General features: G+C 39.1%; 2 protein-coding genes across 3 annotated transcripts in view; both read left to right on the top strand.

Annotated features, from left to right (window-relative positions):
• Nucleotides 1–6,883, top strand: part of slc4a2b (solute carrier family 4 member 2b) — a 75,052-nt gene extending 68,169 nt beyond the window's left edge. For both annotated transcript variants that reach the window (XM_041813835.1, XM_041813834.1), the window contains exons 18-23: nt 432–521; nt 626–792; nt 3,209–3,462; nt 3,552–3,721; nt 4,138–4,311; nt 6,337–6,883. In XM_041813835.1, coding sequence (XP_041669769.1) covers nt 432–521; nt 626–792; nt 3,209–3,462; nt 3,552–3,721; nt 4,138–4,311; nt 6,337–6,417 — 936 coding nt within the window. In that variant the 3' untranslated portion in view covers nt 6,418–6,883. The remainder of the gene's footprint in view (nt 1–431; nt 522–625; nt 793–3,208; nt 3,463–3,551; nt 3,722–4,137; nt 4,312–6,336) is intronic.
• A 6,946-nt stretch (nt 6,884–13,829) lies between these two features.
• On the top strand, nt 13,830–15,070 carry si:ch1073-406l10.2 (uncharacterized protein LOC100536977 homolog). The gene is made up of 4 exons (XM_041814613.1): nt 13,830–14,062; nt 14,234–14,338; nt 14,440–14,541; nt 14,781–15,070. The coding sequence occupies exons 1-4, from the start codon at nt 13,871–13,873 to the stop codon at nt 14,868–14,870; spliced, it is 489 nt and encodes a 162-aa protein (XP_041670547.1). The 5' UTR covers nt 13,830–13,870; the 3' UTR covers nt 14,871–15,070.
• The last annotated feature ends 3,282 nt before the right edge of the window (nt 15,071–18,352 follow it).

Raw genomic sequence — 18,352 nt, 5'->3', positions numbered from 1 at the left:
TACTAAATTCCTAAATGAGTCAAGATGACAAAGTAATCTCACATTATGACCTGTCATGAAGCTTTTCTGGAGCTGTTATAGATTTTGCTTGCATATTTTTCTTTTTTTACATATGTTACAGAAATACAAAAGAAAAGCAAAATGATATGCTGCAGGTTGATAAACTGGTTTTAGAGAATCTGTTTTGTTATTGTTAGACAGAACCAGGTTTGCTTTTCCCATCTCTTACTCTTTTTGTGAATTTGTGTCTGTAGCTTCAAGTGACAGAGTGACTGTATCACACATTTCCCCCTTATTGATGTAGTTAAACTCTCCACAAAATCAGAGCTTTATAACAGTAAACAATAAACAATATCTGTCCAACTTTTCATTACTCTTGTGCACAGTAAATTTAACTTTCTTTACTCATGCTGTAACATCTCATGTCCTAGTTTCGAAGGGTTATTGGTGACTTTGGTGTACCGATCGCCATCCTCATCATGGTCCTGGTGGATTACACTATAGATGACACATACACACAGGTAAAACTCAAACACTAGTGTTCAGAAGAGTCCAGTGTTTGCATTCAAGCTCCACATGTTCAAAAAAATCATTAACCTCTCACTCTTACCCTTCATATCTCCAGAAACTGAGTGTTCCTCGAGGTTTCTCTGTGACAAGTCCTGACAAACGCGGCTGGTTCATCAGTCCTCTGGGCACAAATGATCCATTCCCCATCTGGATGATGTTCGCCTGCTGTTTGCCTGCTCTGCTGGTGTTCATCCTGATCTTTATGGAGACCCAGATCACCACGTGAGTCACATCCCATGCCTTTTACACAAGAATATTGTAAACAACAATTTCAATCACTGTTGCATTTATGAAACAGTTCCATAATGCCCCTTTAAGGATAAAATAAGATATAAAAGTTAATGCTTTTTTCATAGGGTCCATGGGGGGCAGTGCTTTAAGTGGAAAAAAATAAGTGTGCTCTCAGCGCGCCGGTAGTCAAGTGGTTAAGGCGCATGCCATATACGCAGGCGACCCGGGTTCGAATCCGGCCCGTGGCACTATTTCCTGCATGTCTCTCCCCACTCTCTCCCCTGTTTCCACTGTCCTATCAAATAAAGGCCAAAAATAAATCTTTAAAAAAAATAAAAAATAAGTGTACTCTCTTCTCACACAATCCCAGAACTAATTTGGGCGGTATAGAGCAAAACTCGTATCTTAGTAGTAATTTAGCTGAATGGCAATACATGATTTATATTTAAATATTTTTAATCTAAAAAGAAATAACAAAAACAGTCACCTCTAAATCAAATCCACATGGATCAAATGTTCCGGTGTCACTTTTATTGACAGTAAGCTGATCATTGACAACATGGACATGGAAAATTACATTAAAATAAACTACATGTTTGTGGTGAAGACACTGTTAAACAGTAAAGCTCCTTAAAAAGAATGAGAAAAATTAAATGCTGTTTCCCCGCTAGACTCAGCATTTGAAATAGATCATTTTGTGGTCAGTAAGCCTATTGGTGTTAGTAATTCATAGTCCCAGTATTCCTGACTTTCTCTGCATGATTCCCTACACCATCCACTGTCCTGTCCTCTCCAAATAAAGGCAACACGCCCTTAAATAAATCTTTGAAAAACATAAGAAATAACTACATAAATAATAAAACAAAATTATATACTGTACATAAAAAGTAAAGTCTTTAATGAAATACAAATATCAAATGCAGTGAGTTTATTAGTTGTTCTTTGTCACCAAAGAGATTAGAGATGAATCAGCCCCTCTCCTCACCGACACCCTGGGTCTCTGCTCTGTCTGTGGACTGACTTTGCCACCGTATATCCAGGCTTTTTGCCTTTGTCAGTGACTCAGGTGTTCTTTAAGCAAACTACAGCTGTTGATCCTTTCACCAACAGTCTAATCAGTCATTTTGAATACTGTTATTGAGTATTGTTAGCGTTGATGTTTCATTCAGCGGCAGTACGAACACGTGTCAGTGGAGCATCAAGCTCCTTGGTGGAGGAGGCGTTGTGCTCGCATGCTGCGTCACTGTCCAGGAGAGGTGAACGATTTAATCTCTGTTTTCCCCCGAACAGTGGCAGGTGAGTTCACCTGGATTTGTGTACAGATAAAAACGTCACGGTACACAGGGGGTAGAGCGCTGTGCGCCACAAAATGCATGTATTTAGATGTTGCTATGAATCATCCATGAAAGCTGTCAGCTGTGGAGAGGACAGGAGAGCGTACAGGGAGTTTGTCACAGGAGCTTCCCTGGAAAGCAGAAATAAAATGATGTGTAAATACTGTAAAGGAAGGCAGTAATCTACAACCCCAATTCCAAAAAAGTTTTGGCACTGTGAAAAAATGTAAATGAAAAAAAAAACAAACAATGATTCTCAAATCTCATAAATCCATGTTTCATTCACAATAGATTATAAACAACATTTTAGATGCAGCTGAGACATTTTGCCATTTCATGAAAAATTTAATTTAATTTAGCTCATTTATATGGATGGGGAAACAAAAGGCTGGTAAAGTGGCATTTATGAAAAAAGCTGGAGGAGCATTTTGCAACTTATTAGGTTATTTGCAACAGGTCAGTATATGACTGGGTAATAAAGTTGCATTTTAGAGAGGCAGAGTCTTCCAGAAGTAAAGATAGGCAGGGGTTCATCAGTCTCCAAAAACTGCATTTAGAAATCATGGAACAAAATCATAAAAAATGTTCCGTAATGTTAAATTTGAAGACTTTGAATATCGCACCATCTGCAGTACATAATATCATCAAAAGTTTCAGAGGATCTGGAGAAATCTCTGAGGAAGGGACAAGGCTGAAGGTCAGTACTGGAAATCACTGCATGGCCCTGTCCCTACTTTTTTTTTTTTTTTTTTTTTAAGATATGTTGCTGCCATCAAATTCAAAAAGTGGTCATGAAATGGTAGAATACATTATTGTCAACATCTGATATTTTCTTTATGTTTTATAGTGAATACAATATGGATTTGTGAGATTTGCAGATCCTTGCATTCTGTTTTTATTCACATTTAACACGTGGGCCTGACTTTTTTGAAACTGGAGTTTTTGAACAGCATGCTACATCAGTAACATAAACTGCATTAATCAAAGTTTGATAAGAAATCTACTCCTTGTGTGTGGTTTAATTCTAACCTTGACATTTTCGTTCGTATCCCCTTCCACGTGTCTTCCTGCAGTCTGATTGTGAGTAAGAAGGAGCGCATGCTGGTGAAGGGTTCTGGTTTCCATCTGGACCTGCTGCTGATTGTGGTGCTGGGAGGCAGCTCGGCTCTGTTCGGCCTGCCGTGGATGGCTGCTGCAACCGTCCGCTCTGTGACCCATGTCAACGCTCTCACTGTCATGAGTAAAGCTGTCGCCCCTGGAGACAAGCCCCGTATACAGGAAGTAAAGGAGCAGAGGGTCACGGGACTCCTGGTGGCCATCATGGTTGGTGGGTATCAGACTTTAAATCCCTTCAAGGCTCTTTCTATTTGAGATATCCTGGATGATATCGTTTGATATTCCTTCTTCTCTCCACAGGTATGTCCATCGTGATCGGTGACCTGCTGCGTCAGATCCCCCTGGCGGTGCTGTTTGGCATCTTCCTCTACATGGGTGTGATGTCGTTGAACGGTATTCAGCTCACAGAGCGGATGATGTTGCTGCTAATGCCGCCAAAGTATCACCCCGACCACACCTACGTACGAAAGGTAAGAATGAGGAATTATAGTCATTTAAGTCAAACTGGAAGAGTATCACAAAGAAAATGGAAGCTTTAGGTGAGCTGCAGGTGTAATAGTGACGAAAAAAGAAATTTTATGAATTAAAATTATCAGTTAAAAAGTTTTAGAAACCTGAACCAGTGGATTTTTGATATTTTAGATATTTTAATTGACTTATTATCATTCAATGGCCGATTCATGATTTGAGCTCTCATTAAGTGTCTAAAGCAGAAACTAATGTTATTGTTCTTAATCCATCAAACTGTTTTCAGAGATTTCCAGTGTTATCAGTGGTGCTCTTATAATCAAGCTAAATCCTTCAATTAACATCTCTCCGTCTCAGATTTCTCTCCATGAGCACCTGTGAGTTTTTATCGATCAATCACTCCCTCTCTCTCCTGCAGGTCCGGACTCTACGTATGCACCTGTTCACCTGCATCCAGCTGGTGTGTTTGGCTGTGCTGTGGGCTGTTATGTCAACTCAGGCGTCTCTGGCTTTCCCTTTCGTCCTCATTCTCACAATCCCAGTAAAGGTGTTCCTGCTGCGCCGCATCTTCACCGTCAGAGAGATTGCATGTGTAAGTCAACGACTTTCACTGCCATTTTTGCTAATGTTGAAAACTTTTTTTATGTGATTCTCCATTTTCACGATCAAGTAATTATTTTGAAGTTCTGAGTGAAAAATAAGCTGTTGGATTTAGGGCTGAACGATTTGCAAAAATAATCTAAAAGCGATTTTTTTTCCCTGATATTGTGAAATTATTTTTAGATTACTCGACTTATGCATTTTTCAACAAATTCAAGTAATAAATCAATTCATATTATAACCTGCATTCAGTCAGGAACACTCATCACATATTTTACCATTTCACTGCAATATGGATATAGCTTACAGATTAACTTGGCAGAGAAGGCTCTGCTCTAAAGATGCTCCGTGGGTTAGTCAAGCAGCATGCTTTGACTTTCCAAATGAAATTATTTCAGAAGCAATTGATCCATAGTAGCATGAATCTGAATATGAGGATGCAACACCTAAACCTTGTAAAGCTGCTACAAAAAATAAATGTATTAAACTGCTATTATTACATATTTCAAGTTTAAAGAATGCTGCAGCTTCTGCGATTTGTAAATTGCAGCAGGCCATATTGTGATTTAATCTAATTTGCTATTAATTGCCCAGCCCTAGTTGGATTTGATTCACCTCAAAGTCAGACAGAAGCATGACGTGCTCTAGAGTCTCCCGATTGACCGCTTTTTAATTTATTTTTTAACAAGGTTTTATTTGGTAAATGTAAATAGCCTTTGCATTAGCTACAGGAGATGCTGCTTAGCCTAGCCTTTTTATTTGGCATATCAGCTGGAGAACAGGCTCAGAAGCTAGAGTATAGATTGCTGCAGATAGGGCTGATGTTAACTTGTAATCTAGAAAAATTTTAAGCCAATCTAGCATCACCAATATGGGTAAATGTGCATTATATTTCGTAAATTTCAACGTAAGCACATTACTTTGACACTGTGGCATGTATACAGTAATTACAAACAGAAGTTTTTCATATAATCTCTCTTAAAAGAAAATTGAGAAAAAATCTGCTTTCCTTTTAAATGAGGATGTTTTAAAGGGAACTCTGTTTAAAGGATGATTTTATTTAGTGATTAACCATCAGAAAGGTACGAAATCCTTTTGTGCAAATAAACCTCTTCTCAAATCTCACCTAGGATATTCATATTGTGTTTTGGAAACAAATGGCAGGGGAGTTTATTTAACTTTAACTTTAGGTCTGCTTTGTAAGAAATGTTATATACTCTGTTTTGGAAACTGTTTAATATAAAAAAAACATAAAAAAATAGGTTAAACCTCTGCAGTGTGCAGATTATTTTCTGTGATTTAGAGGAAAAAAAGTACAGTACTTGGAAGCTATGTAATGTGTACACAAGAGTGAATTAAACATGTTAGTTAGAGACCATTACATACACGGGGACTTTTTTTGCAAAACATAACTGTAACTCAAATCCAGTCCCATATTGTGGAGTGTTCAGGAAGTTGCCTAACCTTGTAAAGCAGTTAAATTGTTCGTGTCTGTAATCAGGCGGATCTGTCGTACGAAGCTCCAATCTGACACGATTGTACCGAGTCTCAAAACAGACATAACCAGTCAGCGCCATTTGAGGAGAATGAGGCAGTAGCAACAGACGGGGTTTAATTGTGCTGGCAGCTGATAGCGAAGGCACTTCTCCTGACCAGCCTTGGCAGGATTTTATCCATCATGTAGCTCGAGGGCTCATAAACTCTAGTTGCATCTGCCTGAGCTCAGGTTACAGCCAGAACTGCACATGCCTATTATCTCATTTTGTTTTGTCGCTTTGATTGGCCCGTAATGCTTGTGACAGAGAACGTTTGTCCAATTACCTAACAATTTTTTTTTAAAGTCCTGCTTGTCCCAAATGCTTTGTATGGCCTAAATGGCCTTTTTACAGGCAAAAATCAAATCCCAAACACGTTTATCAATGCATTAAAATCTAAATTTCTTAAAAGTTGTAAAAATGTCATGTGCAATGTGAAATGAGAATATTTTATAAGAATCCTATTCTCTCTTCCTCTCCAGCTGGACGCCGATGATGCTGAGCCCAAGTTTGATGAGCGCGACTGTCACGATGAGTACTCAGAGATGCACATGCCGGTGTAACCCACAACACGCCACCGTATTACCACTGAACTCTTAGTGAACACCAAAACCTGTCTGTCACACACCAACCACCACATCTTTATAGCTGAAACACCTGATCTGTTTCCACATCACTATGCACCGCTGGACTTCTTTAGAATCACCAAGATGTGACGTACGGTATATCAGAAGTGGTTGGTAAAAGTCAAATAATCTGACCGACAAGCTCCAACGTGTGTTCACTCATAATATACTTTTTAAAAACATGTATTTCAGGGGACAAGAGATTCCAAATCAAATGATCTCGAGTTATGAATTAATTTAAAATGACAGTAGATAGAACAATGCGACTGATTAATTTTTAGCCCTGAAAGGTTTCTCTGATTCACATTGAATATGTGGAGGATAATGGGATTTATTCTTTTATATTAACATGCTGAGTTACTGCTATACTAGCTTGTCGCTTTTTTTTTTTCAATGTTTTAAGCTCACTAAGCGCCTTATGAAGGAAATATAAAGGTATACTGAGAGGCGTTCTTTTCCTCATTCTGTCTTATTTTAGACAGCTGATCACTTTACCCGCCTCCTGAAGCTCGTAGCACTTTTTAAAGACACCAAATCTGAACAATGACTGTATTTTATGTAATCATTTTATCTCCTTAGTGTCTACAGAAGTCCCTTAAATATCAGTGTTGCTTAAACGTGCTTCATAATGATTATCCGTGACTGATTTTTAGCTTGTTCTTCTCTTACAATGCATTAAACGTAGCATATTAGTTGATATCTGGGCTTTTAGCTGAAGTCCTGTGCGTGCGTCACCACTAGAGGGAGCTCTTGCAGGAAGTAATGCATCAAAAGAGAAGTTCATGATAATGCAGGTTCCTAGTACACTAACGCCATGACATGATGTTTTATGTTCATAACACACTTTTAGGATATAACTAACACAGTTCCATTATAAATATATACTCTAAATGTCTCCACACATGTTTAGAGCACTAATGTACTAATGTGGGGAATTTCTGAGGTCTCATGTGGTGTGGTTGATTTATGGGAGTCACCTTAATTTATTTTTGGTTTCTTTGTCCAAGTGCCAAACGTCTGGTGTAAATAGTTGAATTATCAGAGAAATAAGCTGCAGTCCAGCCATCTCGCATCTCATAACACTGCTGTAAGCATAAATTCACAAGAGATTAAAGAGTAACTAAACTCCTGAGTTTCAGCTGAGGTGTTTCTGCCAAGGAATAAAAAAATGCCTTCAGAACCTCATGGACAGCGCTTGCCACTTTTGTTGCTTTTGCAGCTTGATTATTAGTCATGATATCATTACTAAGGTAAACAAAGACATGTGCTCAGTGGTGTAGTGTAGTGTACACCTTTTCCACATTGTCACTTAACTTCTGCTGCATCAGGAAGTACAGATCAGTATGACATTAAAAGCAGATTTAACCAGCACTACTCGGCCATAGACAACTACATGATTATGCATTTTGAGTGAACTATCCCATATTCCCCAGCAGTGTTGAAGCAAGGCACTGCAGATCAAAACACAAGTGTACTGAGATTACTCTTAGTGCCTCTGATATCCAAGGAGAGGGGATATACTCAATGCAGTGTTAAAATGAGTGGTTATGCTCTGAGAAGCTGCATGTACCCCTCACTACACCACTTTACATGCTTCTGAGGAACACACAAGTTTGTATGCTATCAAAAGGGATGCACTGATACCAAGCCTAGGTAAACATCGCAGATACTGTACTCAATATCTCTTTACAGCGTGACCTCAGCCTCTCATTATGTGAGTAGGTAGTGAAAGTTGAAGCTATCTCAGCAGTTTCGGGATATTTTAACATACATGAGGATTAGGAGTACAGAATATTCAATTTTTGCTGAATTCCAAAATGCCATTATTTACAAACTCATAGCTGATACCCAAACTTATAAATAAATGCTGTTAAGGTCTAAAACTCCAGTCCTTAATACCAACCACAGCTGGTATTTATAGCGACTGTAGACAGATACTTGCAGCTGATGTAGGCTAATATTTACAACAAATATAGGCTTATTATAGACTCGATAATGGCAAATATCTACAACTGATATAGGCCAATATTTACAGTAGATATTTGCCAGTTCGTACAACAGGAGCTGGCTACTATGTATAATGGATATAGGCCAGTATGTACAACCAATATTGGCCAGTATTTGAAACTGGTCAATATTCACTGATGATATATGCCACTATGTGCAGCTGATTTTTCAGTATTTGCAGCTGATACATGCCACTGTTTACAACCAGTATAGGACAATATTTATATCTAATGTAGGCCACTATGTACAGCTGATATAGGCTAATATTTATAACAAGTATAGGCAACTATCTAAACCTGGTATAGATGACTATTTATGGAAAATATAGACCAACTCTTACAGCCCCTATGGGCTACTATGTACAGCTGATAAAGGCATATATTTATAGCCAATAAGTCACTATGCAAAACTGATATAGGCCATTTTTTCCAATCAGTATTGGGCAAGATTTACAGCTGATACTGGCCACTATTTACAATCGAATTAGGCCAACATTTGCAATCAATATTGGCTAATTTACAGCTAATAAAAGCCACTACTTATGGGTGATAGAGGCCAATATTTACAGTGGACATAGATTGATATATACAGAGGATATGGGTCAGTATCTACTGCTTGTATATTAATTGGAAATATCACAAAATTTACATGTTATTTAATTCTTGATCTTGTTTTGTCTGATACAAAAATCATGCAAAAATTGGTCACGGCAGCCCTAACAAGAACAACAAAAGCAGAGCACACTGTAAACTATGCACTGCTAAACTGTCAAGAAGAGAAATGAGGAACATCTGATGAAAAATAAACTCAAATCTAAGTACTTTTATTTGTTTTGATAAAAATGGTATCAGTGCATCCCTACGATCAGGAAAAATATGCTTTTGTCATGGCAAAAGTTCCAAGTTACCAACATTATCCTTGTTGTCTGTGGGACAGTCTCTGATTGGTGGAGTCCGTTGACACCGTAGAAATGATTATCAGCCCTGTGAATTTGAGCTGCCAGTGTTTTCTGCTGAAGTTAAAAGTTATTATTCACTACAGAGGATATGATTGGGGAAATTTACCTCTGAAACCACAGCTGCTGATAAAGTGGGCAGTGCCTGTTGAGCTCTATGGTTGCGAAAGCTGGCACAACTGCCTCCACATCAGCCGATAGAAAAATCCTGCTGCAATTGCTGGTTTCAACCTGTAGAGGGCAGATGCTAGGCATATTTCTAACACCGGATGCAGAAATTATATTCTCAAATGTCCTGAACTGATGAACAGAACTTTAAATCCTTATATAGAGAAGGTTTCTTCTTTAAAAAGAATTGGTCTGAGGGTTTAGTTACTCTTTAAAGGAAAACATTCCTTTTTTTTAATCTTTTTTTTTTCATTATCGGCTTGACTAATTGTTTAAACATTTCATTCACACTCATATGAACTTGGTCGACCAAATTTTCACCTGTGCTGTGTAGACAATCTCAATATTCATGCAACACTGAGAGGGAAGGATTTTAAATGTATATGCTGTATGTGTTTTTCTTTGTTTGTGTCATGTTGTATCAGTGTGACATGGATTGGTTAAAACTTTGACTGTGTCAAATGATGAAAACTCTCGGTCCTCTGTTACCCCTTTGCGTGTATTCAGACACTATTTTTCCCTCCATACTGCCCCCTCTCAGCCCGACTGATGCTGTGATCTTGTGCCTGTTTGCTGTCACAAAGGCGCACAAAATCAAAGTGCCTGTGGGACCATGAAGTGATCCGCTGCAAGTGTGTGCTATGTTCGTGAAGACGGCAAACGTGTTACAATAGTTTGCACTTTCCAGACGCTCATGAATCAGACATCTCTATTATTTATGCTGCAATATGAAGCACCGTTGCTGTTTTTGAAGACTTGTTTGGAGTTTGTCAGAGAATCTTTTGATTGTACACATTTGGCTGCATCATTGCCATGGAAAATGAAGGGGTCTTGATGAGAAGTACGCTAATTGTGTCAGTTTTGTGTTTGCTTTTTGTGCCTGTGAATAAAGTGACAGTAGTCTGTGTAAGCCAAAGTATCTGTCGAAATCGTAAAATGCTGATCAACATGTTCCATTTCAAAAGCAATACAAAGTCAGAGGGACTGATGTTCCCCATAACGGTCAAAATATTGATGACAAATAAAAGTTATTTTCTATTTATCCTGGCTGTTGCTCTGTCATGTCTTCTTTTTAAGCATGAAAAATCTCATCGGAAAAGACCAAAGTGAATTTCATTCATCCATCCATTTTTTATACCGCTTATCCCATTGGGGGTCGTGGGGGGCTGGAGCCTATCTCAGCTGTCATTGGGTAAGAGACGGGGCACACCCTGGACGGGTCACCAGTCAATCATAGAGCTGACATATAGAGACAGACAACCAGACACTCTCACATTCACATCTACAGCCAGTTTAGGGTCACCAATTAACCTAACGAGCATTTCTTTAGTGGTGGGAGGAAGCTGGAGTACCTGGAGAGAACCCACGCATGCAAACTCCACAGAGAAAGGCCCTGACCAGGAAGCGAACCAGGGACCTTCTTGCTGTGAGGCAACACGCTAACCCCTGCACCGCTGTGCAACCCACCAGATTGAATCATGTAAAACTTGTAAACATATACAGTAAATTGAAAATCAGCTGATATACAGAAAAAAACAAGGAACAAAATCAAATGAACATAAACAAATCTAAAGGCACGAAGCTCAGAAAATCCCAATTCCCCTCAGGAAGACTGTTCAGGACAATAAGAGCCAAAACTAAGACTAAAAAACAGCACATATCTCAGAGCAGTTTCAATAATAAATGATAATTGCACCAACTGAAACTGCTCATGCACTGAATGGAACTGCATACAATTTTGTTGTACAATGACAATAAATGATTCTAATTCTGATTCTGAAAAAAGGGAAAGCAAAAGCACAAAAAATACATGACAGAAATTAAGAAAACTTGTTTCTTTAATTAAAAATACTCAAATACTGACTGAAGACTAAAAGACTCAGACTTTTGAAGAAAACAAAATAAGAACAGAGAAAAACAATAAAATCAGTGTGACCTGAGAAAACACAACCAGAAATAGAAACAGTACTATAGGCATAGAAAACTTAATAAAATACAGAAATGGTCTTTAAATGTAAAATCTACTAAAACTGTAAAAGAACAACTATGAGTGGCTGTGTAGTTGGCCTTTCAAAACACAGAAACCTGACTCAGGTAGACTGTTACATCAGTTGCATGGGATATATATATTTGGGACAGAACCTTTAAAAATCTTGAACATTCCCACTGACACGTTAATAATGGACCAATCAGAGCAAGAAAACCTAACAGTGTAGTTGTGTGCTGCCCAGGGGAATGAACTACATAGCATGAGCTTGACAGGCAGTTATCATTGTTCACTATCAGTGGAGCCCGTTGGTGAATTAAACATACCTAGACTATTGGGAGACGTGAAAAAACCTGTTTTCTACCAAGAAAAACGTTCTGTACTGTTCGTTGCTTCCAAACCTTCCCTGAGGGAACTCTCCAAGATGAATGTGAAATACACTATATTGCCAAAAGTATTTGTTCACCTGCCTTGACTCGCATATGAACTTAAGTGACATCCCATTCTTAATCCACAGGTTTTAATATCACGTTGGTCCACCCTTTGCAGCTATAACAGCTTCAACTCTTCTGGGAAGGCTTTCCCAAGGTTTAGGAGTGTGTTTATGAGAATTTTTGACCATTCTTCCAGAAGAGCATTTGTAAGGTCACACTCTGATGTTGGATGAGAAGGCCTGGCTCTCAGTCTCCACTCTTATTCATCCCAAAGGTGTTCTGTCGGGTTGAGGTCAGGACCCTGTTTAGGCCAGTCAAGTTCAATGTTGGAACAGGAAGAGGCCATCCCCAAACTGTTCTCACAAAGTTGGGAGCATGGAATTGTCCATGAAGCATTCAGAGTTCCTTTCACTGGAACTAAGGGGCCAAGCCCAGCTCCTGAAAACCAGCCCACACCATAATCCCCCCCTCCACCAAACTTTACACTTGGCACAATGCAGTCAGACAAGTACCGCTCTCCTGGCAAGCGCCTAACCCAGAATCGTCCATCAGATTGCCAGATGGAGAAGCGCGATTTGTCATTCCAGAGAACGCGTCTCCACTGCCCTAGAGTCCAGTGGCGGCGTGCTTTACACCACTGCATCCGACGCTTTGCATTGCAGTTGGTGATGTATGGCTTGGATGCAGCTGCTCGGCCATGGAAACCCATTCCATGAAGCTCTCTACCACTGTTCTTGAGCTAATCTGAAGGCCACATGAAGTTTGGAGGTCTGTAGTGATTGACTCTGCAGAAAGTTGGCGACCTCAGTGCACTATACACCTCAGCATCTGCTGGAATATTTAGGAGCGAGGAATAGCACTACTGGACTCGTTAAACAGGTGGCATCCTATCACAGAACCACACTGGAATTCACTGAGCTCCTGAGAGCAACCCATTCTTTCACAAATGTTTGTAGAAACAGTCTGCATGCCTGATTTTGCTTGATTTTGCTTGATTTTATACAAATGTGGCCATGGAATTGATTGGAACACCTGATTTTAATTATTTGGATGGGTGAGTGAATACTTTTGGCAATATAGTGTATGTTCATGCAATGGATATATGAAACGGTCAATCTGGTGTTTTTCCCCTTTGTTGATCAATCTGATTTGGACTTCTCCTTTCTCAAGCAAACAAATAACTGTGGGTAAATCCAAGATGTGTTCATCTGCATCAGCACCTGCAGTGCAAGTCAGCGGTGCACCGGTAACACAAAGTGGTGAAAGTTTTAACATACACAGACTTCATTCTCTCCCCTCTCTTACACACAGTACAAATGAATACAAGTGATGAAAATAACTTTAATGAAAATCAAATACACCAGGAGATAAGGGTTTCAATAATGTTTTTGTAATTAATATGACCAAATAAATTAATTTAGATGGTTGCTGAATGTCTCCAGCTCCTACTACATGGTTATTGAACAGAAATAAGCACATTATCTAACTGCGGGGGCTCCTCAGAAATGTGTAGCTTGTGCAGAAAAAAATAGGATGCAAAATAAGTATGTACAAAAACGTACAAAACTGTGCTTGAAACAGAAAATGCAACAAGGTTTTAAAGTGTACATGAGTAACTCCAGTTTTGTGTGGTATTTTTGTGTCTGAAGTGTTTGATAGGCTGCCTTCTTTGCTGAGCTGTTGCTCTAAAGTTCACTTGCTGAAACCTGCAAGACAAGACAAGAAGTAACTGTTTCCTCTCAGGGGGAAAGAGGGCTGGGTGATCTCCCCTGCCAGCAAAACAAAACATTGTGGGTGGGCCGTCAGTCTCCAGTCGTCCTCACACAGGGAGAAAGAAGCATGGCTGCTCTGCTGCTGCTGCTCCTTACTGTTGGAGCTTTGTTCTCCTCCTCTGATGCACAGGACGCATACAGTAATCTTCCTGATGACTATAAAAAAGGAGTGGATCTGGCCCTGGAGAAGCTGAACGCTCATGCTGGAATTCAGCACCATTTTCTTTTCTTCAGAAGTCTGCTGAAGTCAGACACTGAGGTATGTTTGCTATCACAATCCATGTTTGTTGTTGTCATGCTGTTGTGTGTTTAACTGAGATAAAATCTTGTGGAAAGAACTCATTCAAGAATGCTGTGATTTTATAAAAAAAAAAAAAAACAACCTTTGATGTTATTCAGGGCTTTAATTCTCTTTCTTCTTTTTCTGTAGCCTGGTTTTGATGTGAAATACATCTACCACCATTTCTACCTTAAAGCCACCAAGTGTCCAAAAGGAACCACTGACTCCTCCGGGTGTCAGTTCAGAAATGACAGAGTAAGTTTTGTCTGAATCTAAGCAGCCAAACTGATGTAATAAAGTGAACTCTGCCTGTTCTGACTTGTCTGTCTCTGTTTTGTTTGTGTGCACTTATGCAGCCGCTGATAGACTGTGGAGTCTGTTACAAAACATTTGCAGGAGAAATCGAACAGGAGCCCAAACCGTACATCCACTGTGTCCACAGGACGGCTCTCACAGAGGTCAGTCTCTTTGCTAAGTGGTTATTTTTATTTTCTTTTGTTAATTAAAAAAAAAACAAACTAGTAATAATTTCTTAATCTAGTCCATCCATCTGTTGTTTTTATTCTTTGTCCCATTCTGGGTCACAGGGGTGATGTTGGAGCTAATCCCAGCTGTGATTGGGCGAGAAGTGGGGTACCCTCTGGATTGATTTCATAAGCATGTTTCAAAACCTATTTTTTTCTCTGTTTTAATGCAGGAGATGAGGCAGGTTCGAGTCCAGCACTGTAACAGACTGGGATACAGCAGCGGAGCCCCGACTCTGCTGGCATCACAAGGAGAAAACTAAACTCTTGCATGACTCATTCAGAAATCATTGGGTGTTTCTTTGTCATACTAGGATTTTTAAAAACAAATCACTTAACTAGGGTGTCATAGACTCATTTTCCTGGACTGAATTCTTCATTACATTTAGGTATTTTTTGTTACATATTCAGAAATATGAATGTGACTGGCAAATCCCTAAATAAAGTGAGTTATAAACTGTGACATGTCTCCATTTTTTACTTCCTTCCATTTTCGAAGCAGAAAAGACACAGTTGACATCAAGCCCTTCATTTATTTGCATATGAAACAGGCAGCATCCTTGTTTATCAAATGTCTGTCTGACAGAATGCAGTGTGTTCAGATGGCTGGATCTTCCTCTTTTTTCTGGAGGTCTCTAAATGTGTCCAAAGGTTCGATCTTAGGACCTGTTTTATTTTCCATCTGTATCAACAGTCTGTGCAATAACCTGCCAAATGCCTTGTGTCATTTTTATGCAGATGACACCATTTATTATCAATTACACAGGCCTTTGAGTTCTTACAATAATCAGGTAATATCCCATCAATCTTAACAACGCAAGGTAGACTTACTGAGCAGGTCTCAAACCACAAGTATAGAGTGGTGCAGTCGTGACCTAATGTTGTTGGCAAATCCAGAAATTAGCGCTACATGGGTTTCCTCGGTGTTGAACCAGTGGGATTTTTTAATGGGTTTTTGGTTTATTGCTGAAAAGAAGATCAGTGTCTAATAAAAGTTCATGAAACATACACATTTTGTTCATAAATATACTCTTCTTAAATTGATAATATAAGCATCATATCGGTTTCATTAATCTTAACTCAGGGGTTCTCAACCTTTCCAGGCCGTGGCCCCCAAAATAAAGGTGCCAGAGACCGGGGACCCCCACTGTAATGTAAATGTAAATCCCTTTTGTTATAAAAAATGAATTTAAAAAATTTATAAGTTGCTACAATTGGTTAATAATGGCAAAAAATGTGGAAAAGGTGGGGAAATTGGATTTTAAAAGTAGCAAAAATGGGTTAGAAGTGTAAAAAAAATGGCAAAATTGGGCTGAAGTGTCAAAAATGGGCATAAATAGTGGTAAAGGGGAGTTAAAATGTGGCTGGAATGGCTTTAATTTGGCAAAAATGGGTGGAAATTTAATGAAATGGGATGGAAAAATTAATTTAAAATGGCCAAAAAGGGTAAACTGAGAAAGAAAAAATACTCAGATATTGGCAGACGTTGGTTAAACTACCAAAATTGGGCATATCAAATGGTGAAATGTGGTTAAAAAGGGGAAATTGGGCTTAAACAGTGGTGAAAAAGGGGTTAATAGTAGCAATAACAGGTCATAAGAGGCAACATTAAGCTTAAGTGTCAAGAATTGGTTCAGAAGTGGTAAAAACAGGCAAAAAGAACGGTGGAAAGAATTTAAAACTGACAAAAATAGGTGTTGAAAGGTAAATTGTGTCAAAATTGGTGGGGAAAAAAGGATGAAAAGTGGTAAAAAAAAAAATCAAAAGACAAAATTGGTGTAAGGTGGCAACACTGTTATTTAAAAAGTATTCTCAGTTTTTTTTTAGGGCAACTGGAGACCTTCTTTCAGTGTCTTTCACCACTCTGTTATGGCTTGCTTGCTTTTGTTTAAAGCTCAAACTGCTAATTTGGTCACCAAACTCAGTGAAACTAAGTTTCTATTATAGAAATATACCGTACTTCCCCCTCAGAGCTAGGAAAAGTCTTGTATGGGTTAACTTTCTATCTTTACTTGATTATGATGATGTACTACACAGAGTGAGATGTTTTACCCTTTTATTGATTTCATACTTTCATCATTGACAATACAATTTGGTCCAGCCAATCAATGCGAGTAGTCTCACAATTAAGATTCCCGTTTCTGGAAGGTCCAGTCACCGGTTAATCAGTATTCCTGGCTACCATTGCACCATGAACATAAAAGAACACTCCAAGCAACTCAGAGAAAGGGTTATGGAAGAGTACAAGTTAGGGGATGATACAAAAAAAAATCAAGGCACTGAACATCCCTTCATAGTTAAATTAATCACAAGAAATAAAAGGAACATGGTACATGCGTCGATCTGCTTCGATCAGACTGTCCTTGCAGAAGAAAAAAACGTTGTGGGCGGGCCATCACTCTCTAGTTGTCCTCACACAAGGGGAGACATGGCTGCTCTGCTGCTGCTGCTCTTCACCACTGGAGCTTTGTTCTCCTCCTCTGATGCACAGAACGCATACAATAATCTTCCTGATGACTATAAGAAAGGAGTGGATCTGGCCCTGGAGAAGCTGAACGCTAGTGCCGAAATCCAGCATCATTATCTCTTCTTCAGAAGTCTTCAAAAGTCAGGTTTTGTGGTATGTTTGCCTTCCATTTCTCATGGTCATGCCGTGGCTCATTATAAGGTGGTTTATTGAGATGAACTGTAGTAATACCCTTCAGAAAATCTATAAAATCAAAAAGTCAATGATGATTATATCCGTCTTTCTTTAGGTTAGTTTTGGTGTGAAATTCATCTACCACCACTTCCTTCTTAAGGCCACCAAGTGTCCAAAAGGAACAGTTGACTCCTCTGGGTGTCAGTTCAGAAATGACAGAGTAAGTCTGGTCTGATTTAAGCAGCCTTACTCATCATATAACACTGGACTTTACCTGTTCTGACTTGTCCTCGTCCTGTTTTATTTGTTTGCACTCATCCAGCCGCTGATAGACTGTGGAGTCTGTTACAAAACATTTGCAGGAGAAATCGAACACGAGCCTGAACCTTACATCCTCTGTGTCCTCAGGACAGCTCTCACAGAGGTCAGTCTGTTTCCTGTATGGTCACTTTCACCATTTGTTAATGACAAAACCACAACTGAAAAACTGTTTCCTATGTTGTTCCATTTATCTTTTTATTTCTCTGAATGGCAGGTGATGAAGGCGGCCCGTGTGCAAAAATGCAGGGACATGGCATACATCACTGGAAGCTCAACTATCTGGACTATCTAGGAAAATCCTTGGATGAGTCATTTAGCAGAGATTGTTGCACCATCCAGGGGTTTCTTTCTATGTTTTCAAATATATCATTTCACTTCAGTGTCATTGTTTCTTTGTGGAGATTCTGCATTAGGTCTACAAAAATGTTTGTTTACTTTGACTCAAACATGTTTAAACTTTAACTGTTTGACACAAGAGGAGAGGGACCATCCAGCTTGATATCCTGGTGCAGTTCAAATTTCTGCTGATGGTATGGCGTTGCATTACTGCCAATGGTGTGGGCAGCTGACACATCTGGAAAGGCACTATCAATGCTGAAAAAAGCTGTGCCATCCAAAAAAATGCAAGTCAAAGCTGTATCATGCCAAGAAGAAGCCATATGTTAACATGATCCACAAACACCACCGCCTTCCTTTGGCCTAAGGTCATTTAGAATAGACTGGAAAACTGTTCTGTGGTCAGAGGAATCAAAATTTGAAATTCTCAGAAACAATGGACATCGA

This window comes from Cheilinus undulatus, linkage group 19 (genome assembly GCF_018320785.1).
Source record: "Cheilinus undulatus linkage group 19, ASM1832078v1, whole genome shotgun sequence".
Classification (NCBI taxonomy): Eukaryota; Metazoa; Chordata; class Actinopteri; order Labriformes; family Labridae; genus Cheilinus; species Cheilinus undulatus.
This window is presented reverse-complemented; position numbering and strand designations above follow the sequence as displayed.